Source organism: Mobula hypostoma, chromosome 4, assembly GCF_963921235.1.
Source record: "Mobula hypostoma chromosome 4, sMobHyp1.1, whole genome shotgun sequence".
Taxonomy (NCBI): domain Eukaryota; kingdom Metazoa; phylum Chordata; class Chondrichthyes; order Myliobatiformes; family Myliobatidae; genus Mobula; species Mobula hypostoma.
The window spans coordinates 28,017,952-28,034,493 of NC_086100.1; the positions used below are offsets into that span (position 1 = coordinate 28,017,952).

The 16,542-nt window shown below is 41.3% G+C and overlaps 1 protein-coding gene across 1 annotated transcript; it reads left to right on the top strand.

The window, feature by feature from the left end:
* The first annotated feature begins 602 nt into the window (after positions 1-602).
* On the top strand, positions 603-7,771 carry LOC134345201 (zinc finger protein 639-like). The gene is made up of 3 exons (XM_063045477.1): positions 603-914; positions 2,837-2,908; positions 4,611-7,771. The coding sequence occupies exons 1-3, from the start codon at positions 857-859 to the stop codon at positions 5,762-5,764; spliced, it is 1,284 nt and encodes a 427-aa protein (XP_062901547.1). The 5' UTR covers positions 603-856; the 3' UTR covers positions 5,765-7,771.
* The last annotated feature ends 8,771 nt before the right edge of the window (positions 7,772-16,542 follow it).

A 16,542-nucleotide genomic window follows, 5' to 3' on the forward strand; every position in this document is an offset into this window, starting at 1 on the left:
CCTCTACTGTGCCTATTGTCTTGTTTATTATTTATTATTATTTACTGTTTTGTGCACTTTATACAGTCCCGGGTAGGTCTGTAGTCTCGTGTAGTTTCTGTGTTTTTTCTTACGTAGTTCAGTGTAGTTTTTGTATTGTTTCATGTAGCACCATGGTCCTGGAAAACGTTGTCTCGTTTTTACTATGTTCTGTACCAGCAGTTATGGTTGAAATGACAATAAAAAGTGACTTGACTTGACTAGACTGTTTTGTCTGTACAACTATATATCAAATAAATAAAGGCACGCACTCGGAGGTAAAGTTAACTTATGTATTCACTTTGCAGAGAGAGCAACAAACCAGTGCGCAAGGGTAAGTTATCAGTCTATGATTGGAGCTAAGGGAATCCATTGCGCTAAAAGAAAAATGCGAGTATGACACTGAACACCGCCTGAGATGAGGGATCGTCACTGCTGCCCTAAACGCCGGCAGTCCAGCGTGACCGGCGGTAAGTGGAAAATACAGACGCTCCCTTTGTGGCCGCACTGGGCGGAAGCGGGGCTGACGTCACCGTGTTAGGGACCATCTCCATTTGTAACCGACAAGAGAAGCGAAGGGACTGAAGAGGCAGCGGTTCAGGGCCTGGGCTAAGTGGGGAGATCGCCTGCCTGCGGCTTCGACTGAGCGGAGAGGTTGCAGCTCGGGGCCTTTCTTGCATGGAGAGTGCGTAGTTGCAGTGGACGTGCTCTGGAGACCGGGCTGGGTCGGGACGGGTCGGGACGGGCCGGGCCGGGCCGGGCCGAGCCGAGCCTCGAGGCCGCAAGGCCCTTGTGAGGAGCGGAGCAAGCCCGGGCTGCGCGTCCCGCAGGGGACAGAATGAGCGAAAGTGGCAAGAGGAAGAGAAGGAAGAGTTTAAACCCCTCGCGTTATTCAGGTATAAGCTGCAGGGGTAGACGAGGTTCAGAAATACAAATAGAGGGTAAATTAATCCCGGGGACAGGGCAGAGAAGATAGGGACCGGGGGAAATAGGGCAAGATCTCTCGGGAATAGACGATATTGGTAAGGTTGTGGGGGTTGGATGTAGTTTATGAGGGTGGGAAGGGAGATGGTGTTGCATGGACTCGGGTTGGTAAATAAGGGAAATTGGAATTGCTTTATTGTTGTTCCGAGATTCTGCGATAATTTTAACTCGCATGTTTATACAGAGGAGGTCATTGGGTAAAACAATAACAATGTAGAATAAAGTGTAACAGCTACGGCGAAAGTGCACTGCAGGTAAACAATAAGGTCCAAGATCATAAGATAGATTGTGAGCTCAAAAGTCTATCTTATAGTTAGGAGTCATGGGTTGGGGTTTGTATGCCTAGGCCTGGCGTTGAGGGTGGGGACTGGTTCTTTGTTGGTGAGGGTGGGAGGATGGCAGTAGTACCCTGAAGTGGAGATGTCAGAGGTGAGATGAAATGACTAACCCAAAGTCCCACCTGTATTCTCATCCTGTGTTTAAGTTTCATAGAAAGGCATTTTGTCATCTCTGTTGGCCTAGCTAGAATTTTTTAAATACCTTCTTGAGGAACTCACTCCAGCAGCATCTCCCACAGATATAGTTTGACCTGCTAAGTTCCTTCAGTAGATTGCAGTTCATGGAGTCTAAAACAGTAAAATAATGTGCCTCCACAAACTGTTCAGTTCTGATTACAGTGTGACCAATATAGCACTGCTTCCAGTCTTGATGCTGATTAAATTAAATGCACCTTTATACCCTTCATATTCTTCTGTCCATCAAAAAGCTTCTAAAACTTCACAAACTGTCTGATTCAAATACTGCCCCATCACTCTCTGTATAATAAAATTGCCACTTGCATCACCTACTCTTCCTTCATGGTCTCTAGTGGTTGATATTTCTACCTTAGAGAGGAAATTCTGACTGTGCCTCGCCAAAGATTTCCTGGAAGTTATTCTCATGATTTAAAAAAGAAACTGTTTCAGGTCTCCCCTCAGCCTCCAGGAGAATAACCCAAGTTAATCTAACCTGTCCTTGTTGCTCATATCCTCTTAACCAAGTGTTAACCTGGTAAACTTATTCTGCGCTATACCACAATGTCCACCTCCTTACGACAAGGGGGCAAGCAGCACTGCACACAGTGCTCCACGTGTGGTGAAGTACTGTTGAGTGTAAAATGATCATTGTGTTCCCTACAATTCTGAAATCGCTATGACATTTATACTATTGTGAAATGGCCAGAGAATGTCATGTAGGGCCTTTATCATCATCATTATATACCATGTCGTGTGGCGTAGGCAATCATGATCTTTTGACCATGCTTGTTCTTGGCAGATTTTTTCTACAGACATGGTTTGCTGTTGCCTTCTGAGTGGGCAGTGGTCGCATAATCAGGACTTGTGATATGCACCAGCTGCTCATACGAATGTCTACCACCTGCTCCAGTGGCTTCACGTGACCTGATCGGGGGGTGGGGGGCTAAGCAGGTGACCTGCAGGCTAGCGGAGGGAAGGAGTGCCTTACGCCTCTTTTGGTAGAGGCGTTTCTCCACTCTGCTGCCTGAATGTAGGGCCTTATCTATCTAAGCATGATCCCTTTTTTCCCCTAATTTCTTAGATGCATCTGTGCTTAATTTTCTCAGTGACAGAAAAAAACACATAATCTAAAATGCTACAGAAGAGGAGCATTTAAATAAAGCTTTTAATAGCTTAAAGACACCGTTCAGATTTCCAAGTGGAATGTGCACTGGAATAATGACTTCGCACATGTATTTATTTCTGGGAAATCCTTGATAGGCAATCTACCTTTGATTGGATTAGTTCCCGTCGATAAAAGTATCATCGTTCTTTTTCAGGGTTCGACTCCACAGTTGAAGATGAATGGGAAAGCAGTCCTGAATACTGTACACATTCAAATGATTCACAAGGTAGGATAAAATTGTTAATGAAGAACATTTTGTTCTTGTGAGTATTGTTTTCCCAGGAGGTGCAATTTTGCACTCTCTCATTGTTATTCTGAATTGTACTTTTATGGTTGCAGGAGGGAAACAAAAACTAGATGTTTCTTAATGACTGACAACAGCTCTGGAAAAGATGTATCCCACAAAACAAAAAAAGAGGTCAAATTAAATTGGTTTTTTATTGTCACATGAACCAAGGTGCAGTGAAAACTTCTCCTGCCTAGTGTCCGTAAAGATCAATTCATTATAACAGTGCGGAGTGTTACAGTACTGAGAAAGTGCAGTGCAGGGAGATAATAAGGTGTAAGGTCATAATGAGGTAGATTCTGAGGTCGGGAGTCCACTAGGGAACTATTCAGTGGTCTTATACAAGCAGTCCTTGAATCAGGTGATACTTGTTTTTAGGCTTTTGTAACTTCTTCCTGATAGGGAGAAGAAGAGAGATTGTCAGGGGTAAGTGGGAGCTTTGGTTACACTGGTAGCTTTACTGAGGCAGCAACAAGTGTAGACAGAGTCCACGGAGGGCAGGCAGGTTTCCATGATGTGGACACAACTGAGCACAATTCTCTGCAGTTTGCTGTGGTCATGGGCAGAGCAGTTACCATACCAAGCCATGATGCATCCAGGTGGGATGTATTCTACAGTGCATTGATCAAGTTTGGTGAGGGTCAGTGGGGACTTGCCAGATATCTTAAGCCTCCTGATGAAGTAAAGGCACTGCTGAGATTTCTTGGCTGTGGTATCAGTGTGATTGGACCAGGACAGTCTGTTGGTCATGTTCACTCTTAGGAACATGAAGCTCTCAACCCTCTCAGCTTCATGTACATAGGAGCAAGTCCACTGACCCACTTCCTGAAGTCATTGACTTGCTCTTTCGTTTGGCTGACTTTGAGGGAAAGGGTGTTGTCATGACAGCATGTCACTTGAGCTAGTGAAACCTTAAGAGACGTTTGCTTTTTCCCCTTTCCCCCCCTCCTGTAACTTTCTCACTAGATCCTTGCTTTGTAGCGATGAGCCATGCTGGGTTAGATTTCTAATGTTGTTGGCAGGTCTTTGGATCGTAGTGACTGACTATGTGTGATTTGAGACAACCAGGGCTTGGCTTTCAGATCACTGCCCAGGTTTATTGCAGAATGGCAACCTGTTTTACAAGAATGGCACGATTACATAGCCAGTCGAGCACTGCCTCACAGTGCCAATGACCTGGGTTCAGCCCTGATCTTGTTGGTGTGTGGTGTTTGCATGTTCTCTCCCTGTGACCATATACTGATTCTCCGGTCACTCCACATGCCAAAGACATGAGGGTTAACCAGCGACTGTAAATTTCTCCCAGTGTGTAGATGAGTGGTAAGAGTTTGAGGGAAATGAGGAAAATAAAAAAGGGATTCAAGTAGGATTGGAGTAAAAGGTGCTTGATTTTCAGTGTGTGTGCGCAGTTAACCAAAGATTGTTTACAGCTCTAGAAACTCTGTATTGTTCTATAAAGCCATGCAGTTTTCACATTAGTTCTTAAAACATCAGCTTTTTTCCACCCCCATGATCGCCACTGACTATTGTAGGGTGGGGAGTACTTAAGTCTTGTTGTTGTAAGTTTGGAGAGGGGGGGCAATGAATTAATTTCCAAAATAAAGTCTTAAGTACATCAACATGTTTCCTATTTGCTTTTCAGACCTTTATATGACAGTGAGACCAATAAACACTGTTTTGAAAGGAACTAACAAGAGGCAGTGTGGGATTGAAAACTGGAGCCTTTTTAATGACCAAGATGGAAAATTCAACGCCTACCACTCTGAACAGAGCATTTCTCTCTCCAATAAACACCAAGATGATACCACAGAAAGTTCAATTAGTGATGGTTCAGAGAGACGGGACAAATCTCCTTGCATGGGAATTCTTTACCAGCACAAGTGGCCTCTGCGAAAACCGTCCTGCGACGGACTCTACAGCTGCGAGCACTGCGACTTCAACAGCAAGTACCCGCTGGAGTTGAAGCAACATGTTATTCTCAGGCACACCGACACTCTGTCCAACGTCTGCCCAGTCTGCAAGCGTGAATTCCTGACGTACAGTCTGCTCCACAAGCACTTGCAGGCCCACGAGACAGACGAGCCAAGTGCTTGTCAGCTGTGCAGCCACAGTGCTGAAAACCCAAAGGAGCTAGAGTTACACGTGGCAGATGCCCATGTCGGTGAGTATCTGTACTGGTGTGAGCAGTGCAACATTCACTTCTGCAGCACCAGTGATCTCCATCTTCATCTGCAGCAACACGACGGCGATGAGGAGTACCTCTGCCAGTTCTGTGAGTACGGTACGGATGATGCTACTGAGTTGCACGGCCATGTCCTTGCTGAACATGCGTACAGCCTCATGGAGATGAATGACACCTCCGAAGACGGACTTCACGGAGCAGCTGGCTTCCTGAGTAAAGTGAGCTTTGACCGGGACCGAAATTTCTTTATATGTCAGTCCTGTGGCTACAGGAGCCGGCTGTTCGCCAACGTCAACAGGCACGTAGCGATCGAACATGCTCGATTCTTTCCATTCGTATGCGACGATTGCGGAAAGGGGTTTTGCAACACGGCGGAATATGACAAACACTTGAACTTGCACTCGTCTCAGGAGATTTATTTGTGCCAGTACTGCGATTACTCTACGGAGCAAATTGCAAACCTTCAAGCACACATCGATGTGGGCCACACTGCAGCTTTACCGTACAAATGTGAGATGTGCATGCTGAGATTTACAAGCAACAGTGAGCTCATGTGGCACCTTGCTAAACACAAACAGAACAATGAGCAACTATGCTATCAGGTTTATGACTAAGCATCTTTTAAACTTGCAATCTTGACTGTAAATGTAGAAGTTAAAACAAAAGTTGGAAACACAATTAGCCTTTTGTTTCTATTTGGGAGAGTATTCCCTTGGAAGAATACCATGTAATTTATCACAAGCCTCCCTAACTCCCATGAATTTTGTCCAGTGTTTTACCCTGTGCACTAAATGAGCTTATGCAGTCGGCTTCGTGGGTGACTTAATTTAAAGATGTATAGCATTTTGAATTGTGTTCAAATTTTGGTGATTGTGGCGTCATGTGTGAAGGTTGAGAACAAAACAAGAAACCATTCCAAATCCCAGGACCTAAAATATGAACATTTTAACATGAAATGTGGCTACATATGGAGTTCTCGTTCTTGCATCTGGAAAGTAGAAACAGTGAGGGGGTAGAGTTTCTGCTGTGGGTGCAGTTGGTGATGTAGATGTCATCTTCATTTGTTTTATTTTCTCAAGTTTCTCCTCAGACTCACTTAAATATCATCAAATGCGTACAGTATTTCAGTAAGAGCTTCTTTTTACTTTAAATTACGTTCTTGTATTATGATTGAGTAGTAACAGTGTTGATTCATTAATATGGCTGCAGATTCAGGACGAAAATAAGCATTTTAATCAGTTTCCTTTCCACCTGCAAATAACTGAATTCTAAGAAATTAACTCTTTTTAAAAATAGCCAGAATCCTTTGCTACTTGTAAGTTGTTCTTCAGTAAATTGCTAGACTCAAAAATCATGTACAACTTGCCTATTATAGCTGTACACTGAACACCAGCTTAATTTAACAACTCTCTCAAAGCCCCACAAGTGGAACCAATCAGCAGACGCTCACAGTGGTGATTAATTTGTTCTGTGGATGAGGCCCATTTTGTGGCCAGTATTGGCTGACGGTGCAGTGATTTTTCAGTCGGTCCTAATCTGCTCTGGGCTTTCCTCACTTTAATAATAACTTGGCAATATTGTGATATACAAGCTAGCACAACTGAAAAGAGGCTCTGGGCTCACCTTCCTGTAAAATCATGGCGTGACTTTAAGTAACTTACAAGTTTTTGCTTTTCCATTGGTCTGGATTTGGGAAACAGGATTCCTGCAGCTTTGTGGTCATTGCATTGGGGAGAACGGAATGAGTATTAGCAACTATACAGTTAAATGAAAGAAGTGAACCTCAAATTAATCATGGAGTAATTTTGGTTGTGCCAGTCTACAAGAAATAGACACTGGGGTTGAGGAGTGCTTTGAACAGATTTGTAGAATTATGGAACAATATTACATCTCAGTAATATTTAATTATCCCAGGAGTGATAACAAAACTTGTCTTATTACATAAAACTAATTTTTCAGATCCAACATTAATATTTTTTCCTGTTTGGGCATATTATTTATGATTATGAGGACACGCAGTCCCCTTTTATTGTCATTTAGTAATGCATGCATTAAGAAATAATAAAAATGTTTTTCCAGAATGATATCACGAAAGCACATGACAAACCAACTTAAAAACTAACAAAAACCAAATATTACTTTTGTTTGTAATGATATTCTGTCCTTATTTTTTAGACATCTTAGGAATAATGTTTCTGCCGATGCAGAAACATGCCCTTTACCAGCCACCGCACCTCTAACCAACACCTGTACCATTAAGTGTAAAGTTCCTTTGCCACAGTTCAACTTTGTGGCTCATGATCTGTGCCCTGCTTTTTTGAGAATAGAGATAGAGTATATTCTTGAATGATACTTGTCCAGTGCACCTCTAACTTTTTCTTGTTCTGTTTTAACTTTCCATACCCACTTCATAAGTTTACTGCTGAAAAACAATTGTGCAATGTGAACCTTATTATTTTTCTGTTTTTAAAAAAAAATTAAAGAAGCATCATTTCTAGTGGAGGAAAATCATTTGGATTTGGTCTAGTCTATGTAGCAAATTAAAGTTAATCTACTTTAGGCCAGTGGCCTGCATTCAGGTGGTCAGAACATACCTTAGCTGTGTGGATGCAGTGGTAAAATACATACTCTGAAGATGATACGGAAAGAATATCTGCTTCTAGTGGCTTCAAGAGGTCCATCAGAACATTTTGGCTAATTTTCTGATGATATTCTATAATTTGCTGACATCCATTAATCTTGATGGAATTTAGTTCACAGACTGTATGACAAACTTGTACTACTGTTTCTAAAGTGGTCTGGGTAAAATGTTGCTCTCTTCCTCTTAACTCTATATTGATTGAGTTCATTGTACAGTGATGCAGATTGTGTCAGTGATGGAGTAAATTATATCACTTTTGAAATAAACTTTACCAGCTCAGTAGAGACTATGGTAACTGATTCATTGTATCAGTGTGATTATGCTGTTGCATATGCGAAGTGCACAACTTGGCTTCGAATTCTTTACAATTTATGTGGAAAAGTGACCTATTCTTAAGACTTAGGTGTCACATGCAATTGTGTACTTAATTGAGCTGAACTGTATCATGCATGTACTGTGCCATATCAGACAAAGGAAGTTCATTCTTTAACAAAATGTGGGACAAAATCCATTAACTCATTTTAAAATACTATGTTCATTACCAGGAGTTCAGATCAGTCTGGCTGACACCTTCCTATTCTCTAAAGCTGTGCAAGATTTTACGAAGAGTTTGTTCAGCTCCATAAGTAAGAGTACCCCTCATGAAGTGAACCATAATTTACCAAATCAGGCAGAAGCCAGAAGTATAACCAGTACAGAAAATGACATTATTAGACAAATTGACAATCTTGTGATGAGTGCTGGCAACAGAAAATGTTCTTGGCACAGACACCATTTAATGTGAAAAGGAAAAAAACTTCATCAAAACACTTAATTTGAATTCAAAACCAGTATAGCATTTACAGTTTAAGCACAGACCATGTACAGTGATTTTGATATAAATGATATTGATGGCATCTGTAAATGTATTAAACTTTACAGTTTTAAAAAGTATCAACTTATTCCTATTGAAGATCCAATACAAAATAATTCTTGCAATAGTTAGCAGAGGACCGGAATTTCTTTTACACGCCATGTGTTTTGTGCTACAAATCTGCTGTTTTAAAAAAATATAACCCTCCCCCGAAATTACAGAGATTTAAAGTTTGTACAGTTGTGAGTGACTATCATATTCAGCTGGAATTTTATCTTGTAGATACTGGCTGAATGAGCTGACAAATTTGATTTGAACTTGTTGGATCAAATTGCTGGCATAACTTTTATTCCCAAATGTAATCACTGCTCTGCAGCTCAGAGAAAAAGAAATTTTTTGATACACAAGCCCATGAGTGTGTAATGTAAAACTTAATGTGATTCAGTGATTGGTAGTAATATGACCCAGACCCTTCAAAAATAAATGGGATTTTAGAAGGGGAGCTAAATGTTGTAGTGGAAATGTGTTAAGATGGTGGTGAAGGAAGTGATACAAATTTTGAAATAAATGCTGTCATCTTACTTACTGATCTTTAGTTGCTCTTTCATTGTAGTAAGTGATTACACTCAAACGCACAATATGCAAAATGTAAATTAGGATTCTCAGTCATAGATTCTCTTGAATTTCTGTGGAAAAGTGACAACTGCCTTACACCATTAAAGTATTTGATATCTTGTACATGCAATATTAATTGACAGAGTTTGTAAAGATCTGGCAAGTATCTTGGTAATTATTTTTGTACATCCCTGTTCTTGATTGTGTTTAAATGAGAAGGCATGTAAAATATTGTAGCATTGGATAGTAATCTATCAAATTAACTGACAAAGTTGTGGAATAGATATTTTTAGTGTGAGCAGGAAATATGCTGTAATCTGTTGTGGAAGCTATACTGTAGTATTATAAGATCATGGTATTAAAATATTTTTTGCACTTTGACATGATTCTTCATTTTAAATACCACAGTCAATGTAGAAATTCTGCATAGTTGTTGCTATTTTTTAGATATTTGCTCACCACAACATACTTATAAAACACGCTTATTCTAGCCAAGGTGCTTCAACAAAATTTGACCGAACTCTTATGTCGTGTTAGGGCAGATGTCTAAAGACGTGGTGTATTTTGGAGGAGGATAAAGATGTATAGAGAGCTGCAGTGTGGTGATCGGTATCTGGAGAGGCTTAAATATTGGTAGGGAAGATGAACACTGGTCACCTTGGAGATGACACCGTGGGATCTTTCTAGCTGAGTTTGGGCTTTGATTTAATGGCACATGTATGGGGAGTTTACCTGAAATGCAGGATTCCCTGACTATTGCACGGTCAGCATAGATCATCGTGGACATCTCTGGAAGAGAAATATAAGAATAACCTGTTTCTGAACCACATGTGCTAGGGGCTGAGCATTGACTGATAGCTTAAAGCTTAGACCCATTGGCTGGTCCTTGTGCTGAATGAATGGGCAAGCAGAAGTTCAGAAGCTGCTCTGTGTTCTTTTACAGCGGTCTGCCCTGTATTGTAAAGAATAATAGTACGGGCAGAAAGTGAGGTACCTATGTTTGCTTAACAATTAACATGGCCAGTGGGAAAGCAACAAATAGGAGCAGGACCAGGCCAAAGAGAACTTGACCCAATTGTGCCATTCAATGTGATCTTGTATATTTCAAAATCCAGTTTATTGCCCTAACCTCATATTTCTTGATGACTAAAATCTTTTCCTGGAAGTAGTGTCACAGGTAGAGTTGTAAGGAGAGCTTTTGGCATGTTGGCCTTCATAAATCAAAATACTGAGTACAGGAGCTGGAATGTTCTGCTGAAGTATAGATGCTGGTGTGGCCAAATTTGCAGTACTATATGCTGTTCAAGTCACCTACCTACAAGAGAGATATCACTATGATTGAAAAGAGTACAGGGAAAATTTACAAGGATGTTGCTGGGACATGAGGCCCTGAGGTTATAGGGAAAGGTTGAACAGGTTAGGAGAATGAGAGGAGATCTTGTAGAGGTGTACAAAATTGTGAGGGGTATAGATAGGTAAATACGTAACAGGCTTTTTCCTCTGATGCTGGGTGAGACTGGAACTAGAAGTCATAGGTGAAATATTTAAGAGGAACTGGAGAGGGAGGCTCTGCACTCAGAGGCTGTGAGCTACCCCAGTGGACGTGTTTGATGCAAGTTCAATTGCAACATTTAAGAGATGTTTGGAAGGCTATGGTCCAGGTACGGGTACATGGGACTAGGTAGAAGTTGGCATAGACCAGATGGGCTGAAGGATCTGTTTCTGTGTTGTACTCTTTGACTCTCATAAAACTAAAAAATGCATTTATACATGCCATGTACTTCAAAAGACATCTTTGTCTGTGTTAGCTGATGCATCCAAGCCAATAATTAATGAAAAATTTAATCAAGCATCTTTTAGTATCTCAGAGCAATGAAACACTTTCAGAGCCAATGAAGAAATCTTAAACCATAAGACATAGGAGCAGAATTAGGCTATTCAGCCCATCAAGTCTGCTCTGTCATTCCATCATGGCTGATTTATTATCCCTCTCAGCCCCATTCTCCTGCCTTCTCCCCATAACTTATGATGCCATGGAAATTAAGAACCTATCAACCTCCACTTCAAATATAATACTCAAATGACTTGGCCTCCACAGTTGTCCATGGTGAATTTCACAGATTCACAACGCTCTGGGTAAATAAATTCCTCCTCATCTCTGTTCCAAATGGTTGTTCCTCTATTCTGAGCTGTCCCCTCTGGTCCTAGACCTCTCCAGATCCGCTCTATCTAGGACTTCTGATATTCAATAGGTTTCAATGAGATTCCCCCTCATTCTTCTGAACTCCAGTGAGGACAGGCCCAGAGCCATCAAGTGCTCCTAATACATTAACACTGCCATTCCCAAAATCGTTCTCGTAAACCTCCGCAGGCCCCAGGCCCTCTCCAATGATAGCACATTTTTTTTAAGGTAAGGGGCCCAAAACTGCTCACAATACTCAGAAAGTGAGGTCTGACCAATGCCTTATAAAGCCTCAGTGTTACATTAGAACATTAGAAAGTTTTTGACAACAAGCCATTTGGCCCAACAAAGTTTGGCAAATTCCTACTCACATAGTGTGTTGAAATAACTATCAAATTTAGATTTGAAAGACTCTTAAGTTACTACTCTGAACTACACAACTAGGTAGTTTGTTCCATGTGTCCACAACTCGCTGTGTAAAGAACTGCTTCCTGATGTTAGTCTGAAATCTCCCTTTAACCAATCTCCACCGATGGTCCAGTATCCTCATTGACGGATTAATTTTGAAGCAGCAGCTGGTATCCACCTTACTTCTACCCTCAATGATTTTGAATGCTTCTATCATGTCTCCCCTCATTCTACGTCTACTTGGGATAAAAAGATTTAATTCTTTCAATCTTTCTTCACAGCTCATGCCCTGCAGACCTGGAATGAGTCTCGTCACCCGTCTCTGAACTCTCTCCAGTGCCTTCTCGTCCCTCACAGAATACGGAGACCAAAATTGTACACAGTACCCAAAGTGTGGCCTCATAAGCACATCCTACAGCTTAAGGAGAATGGCTCTGGACCTGAACTCCACTGAGCGCATTATATAGCCCAACAACCTATTAGCCTTCCTATTTGCTTCTGTGCATTGTCTAGATGTTGATAGTGATGAATCTAACAGGGCACCCAAATGCTTCTCATACAGTGCGCTTTCTAACTCAAGACCCCTCCATTGAATATTTGTATCTAATATTTCTACTTCCTATTTGTAATATTTTACACGTACTTAAATTTCACCTGCCTTTTATCTGCCCACGTCTGGGTTTTGTTTAGAACTAACTACTGATTCTGCTGTCTGAATGTTATTAGCCTACCCCCTAACTTTGTGTCATCTGCAAACTTTACTAGCTTATTTTGCTATGCACTTATCCAAATCATTAACATAAATTAAAAACAGCAGCGGCCCCAAAACTGATCCCTGCAGAATCCCACTTTTAACATCTAGGTGTGAAAATGATCCTCTCACCGTAACTCCTTGTTTTCTGTTTTTGAGCCAATTCTGCACCCATTCACACATCTTACCCTGAATCCCTGCCTCCTGTAATGTGAATGCTAACCTCTTGTGGGGTAACTTGTCAAAAGCTTTCTGAAAGTCCAAGTTAATTAAATCAACTGCTCTGCTGTTATCACAAATTTTAGTTGACTCTTCATAGAACTCCAGCATATCAGTAAAACCTGAATCCCCCTTTCTAAGTCCATGCTGGCTTTATGCCTGTTCTTATCATCTGCTCTTCCAGCTCATTCTTTACTAATGTTTCTATTAGCTTACCGATGATAGACATGAAGCCTTCTAATCTATAGTTACTAGTGTCACCCTTCTATTTACCAGGACAATATTTGCCCATTTCCAGTCCTTAGGAATTCCATCATTCTTCACTGACTTTTGAAAAATACATGTAAGGGGTTTATTTAATATATATTCACAGACCTCTTTAAGTATCCTTGTATATATGTTGTCTCACCCTGAAGATTTATTAACCTTCAGCCTTTTCAGCTGAAGCAGGACCTCACTTTCTGAGATCTCTACAACAACCTTTTTTTCCTCAACATTTACTGGCATAAGACCATAAGACATAGGCGCAGAATTAGGCCATTCAGCCCATTGAGTCCGCTCTGCCATTCCATCATGGCTGATCCCAGATCCCACTCAACCCCATACACCTGCCTTCTTGCCATATCCTTTGATGCCTTTAACAATCAGGAAACTATCAACTTCCGCTTTAAATATACCCATGGACTTCGTCTCTGCCGCAGTCTGTGACAGAACATCTCACAGAATCACTACTCTCTGGCTAAAAAGATTCCTCCTTACCTCTGCTCTAAAAGGTCACTCCTGAATTTTGAGCTGTGTCCTCTAGTTCTGAATACCCCCACCATAGGAAACATCCTCTCCACATCCACCCTATCTAATCCCTTCAACATTCGGTAGGTTTCAATGAGAACCCCCTGCATTCTTCTAAGTTCCAGTGAGTACGGGCCTAAAGCTGCCAAATGCTCCTCATATGTTAACCACTTCATTCCCAGAATCATCCTCGTGAACCACCCCTGGACTCTCTTCAATGACAAAACATCCTTTCTGAGAGGTGGGGCCCAAATTTGCTCCAAGTGCAGCCTGATTAGTGTCTTTTAAAGCCTCAGCATTATCTCCTTGCTTTTATATTCTATTCTCTATGAAATAAATGAAACATTGTATTTGTCTTCTTTACCACAAACTCACCATGTAAATTAACCTTCTGGGAGTCTTGCAAGAGGATTCCAAAGTCCCTCTGATGTTGAAATTTTCTCCCCAATTAGATAAGTCTGCACCATTGTTCCTTTTACCAAAATGTATTATCATACATTTCCCAACACTGTATCCCATCTGCCACTTTTTTGCCCATTCTTCCAATCTATCTGTCCTGCTAATCACATTGCTTCCTCAGCACTACCTACTGCTCCTCCTAAATTCGTATCATCCGCAAACTTTGTCACAAAGCCCTCAATTCAATTATCTAAATCATTGACAAACAATGTTAAAAGTAGCAGTCCCAATACTGACCCCTGAGGAACACCACTAGCCACCAGCAACCAACCAGAAAAGGCCTCTTTTATTCCTACTCGCTGCTCCCTGCCTGTCAGCCATTCCCCTATCCATGCCAGTATCCTTCCTGTAATACCATAGGCTCTTAACTTGTTAAACAGCATCTTATGGCATCTGATAACAGCATCAGTATGGCATCTTATCAGACTCCTTTTGAAAATCCAAGTAAAATGACATCCTTTGTCCACCCTGCTAGTTACTTCCTTGAAGAACTCAACAGATTTGATGGGCAAGATTTCCCTTTACAGAAACCATGCTGACCTTGACTTATTTTATCATTAGTCTCCAACTACCCCAAAACCTCACCCTTAATAATAGACTCCAACACTTTCCCAACCACTGATTTAGGCTGACCTATTTCCTTTCTTTTGCCTTCCTCCCTTCATTAAAGATTGGAGTGACATTTGCAACCTTCCAGTCCTCTGGGACCATGTCAGAATCAAGTAACTCTTGAAAGATCATGACCAATGCATCCATTATCTCTTCAGCAACATCTTTCAGGATTCCGGGATGCAGTCTATCTGGTCCAGGTGACTTATCCACCTTAAAGCCTTTGAGTTTGCCTAGCACCTTTTCCTTTGTAATAAAAATGACACTTACACTCCCTGACACTCACAGACCTCTGGATCACTGCTAGTGTCGTCCACAGTGAAGACAGATGCAAAGTACTCATTAAGTTCATCTGACATTTCTTTGTCCCCCGTTACTAGCATCATTTTCTAGTGGTCCAATATCAACTCTCACCTCCTTTTTACTCTTTATATAACTGAAAAAACTTTTAGTATCCTGCTTTATATTATTGGCTTGTTTGCCCTCATATTTCAACTTTTTTCTTATAGCTTTTTTAGTTGCCTTTTGTTGGATTTTAAAAGGTTCCCAATCATCCAACTTGCCACTCACTTTTGCTATGTTATATACCTTTCCTTGGCTTTTATGCAGTCCTTAACTTCCTTTGTCAACCACAGTTGCCTACCCCTGCCATTTGAGAACAACTTCTTCTGTGGAACATACAGTAGCATACAAAAGTTTGTGCACCCCAGTCAAAATTTCTGCTACTGTGAATAATTAAGCGAGTAAAAGATGAACTGATTTCCAAAAGGCACAAAGTTAAAGATGACACATTTCTTTAATATTTTAAACAAGAAAACTTTTTTATTTCCATCTTTTACAGTTTCAAAATAACAAAAAAGGAAAAAGGACCGAAGCAAAAGTTTGGGCATCCTGCATGGTCAGTACTTAGTAACACCCCCTTTGGCAAGTATCACAGCTTGTAAACGCTTTCTGTAGCCAGCTATGAGTCTTTCAATTCTTGTTTGGGGGATTTTCACCCATTCTTCCTTGCAAAAGGCTTCTAGTTCTGTGAGATTCTTAGGCCGTCTTGTAGGCACTGCTCTTTTAAGGTCTATCCACAGGTTCTCGATGATGTTTAGGTCAGGGGACTGTGAGGGCCATGGCAAAACCTTCAGCTTGCGCCTCTTGAGGTAGTCCATTGTGGATTTTGAGGTGTGTTTAGGTTCATTATCCTGTTGTAGAAGCCATCCTCTTTTCAACTTAGGCTTTTTTACAGATGGTGTGATGTTTGCTTCCAGAATTTGCTGGTGTTTAATTGAATTCATTTTTCCCTCTACCAGTGAAATGTTCCTCGTGCCAATGGCTGCAACACAAGCCCGAAGCATGATCGATCCACCCCCGTGCTTAACAGTTGGAGAGGGGTTCTTTTCATGAAATTCTGCACCCTTTTTTCTCCAAGCATACCTTTGCTCATTGCCGCCAAAAAGTTCTATTCAAAAGGTTCAAAGGAACATCTAAACAAGCCTGATGCATTTTGGAAACAAGTCCTGTGGACTGATGAAGTTAAAATAGAACTTTTCAGACCTCCCCCTCCCACTTTCAAATCTCTTACTAACTCTTTCTTCAGTTAGTCCCGACGAAGGGTCTCGGCCCGAAACGTCGACTGTACCTCTTCCTAGAGATGCTGCCTGGCCTGCTGCGTTCACCAGCAATTTTTATGTGTGTTGCTTAAACCAGGATGGCGTGGGTTTAAGGATTAGGATATTAAGAAGGGATTTTAGGAAGATTTCTTTTTCATCCAGAGGAAGTGGTTTGAACTGGCTACTGAAACAACCACTTCAGCTCATTGGGATAAATACGACCCGCGGATGGGGAATCAGAATCCGACGGCCCATGAAAGCCCGG

Excerpts from the sequence above, each read along its gene's own strand:
- LOC134345201 (XM_063045477.1), top strand. The coding sequence starts at position 857 with ATGAGCGAAAGTGGCAAGAGGAAGAGAAGGAAGAGTTTAAACCCCTCG. Across the intron at positions 915-2,836 it reads AAACCCCTCGCGTTATTCAG|GGTTCGACTCCACAGTTGAA; the intron begins GTATAAGCTGCA and ends GTTCTTTTTCAG. Across the intron at positions 2,909-4,610 it reads ACATTCAAATGATTCACAAG|ACCTTTATATGACAGTGAGA; the intron begins GTAGGATAAAAT and ends TTTGCTTTTCAG.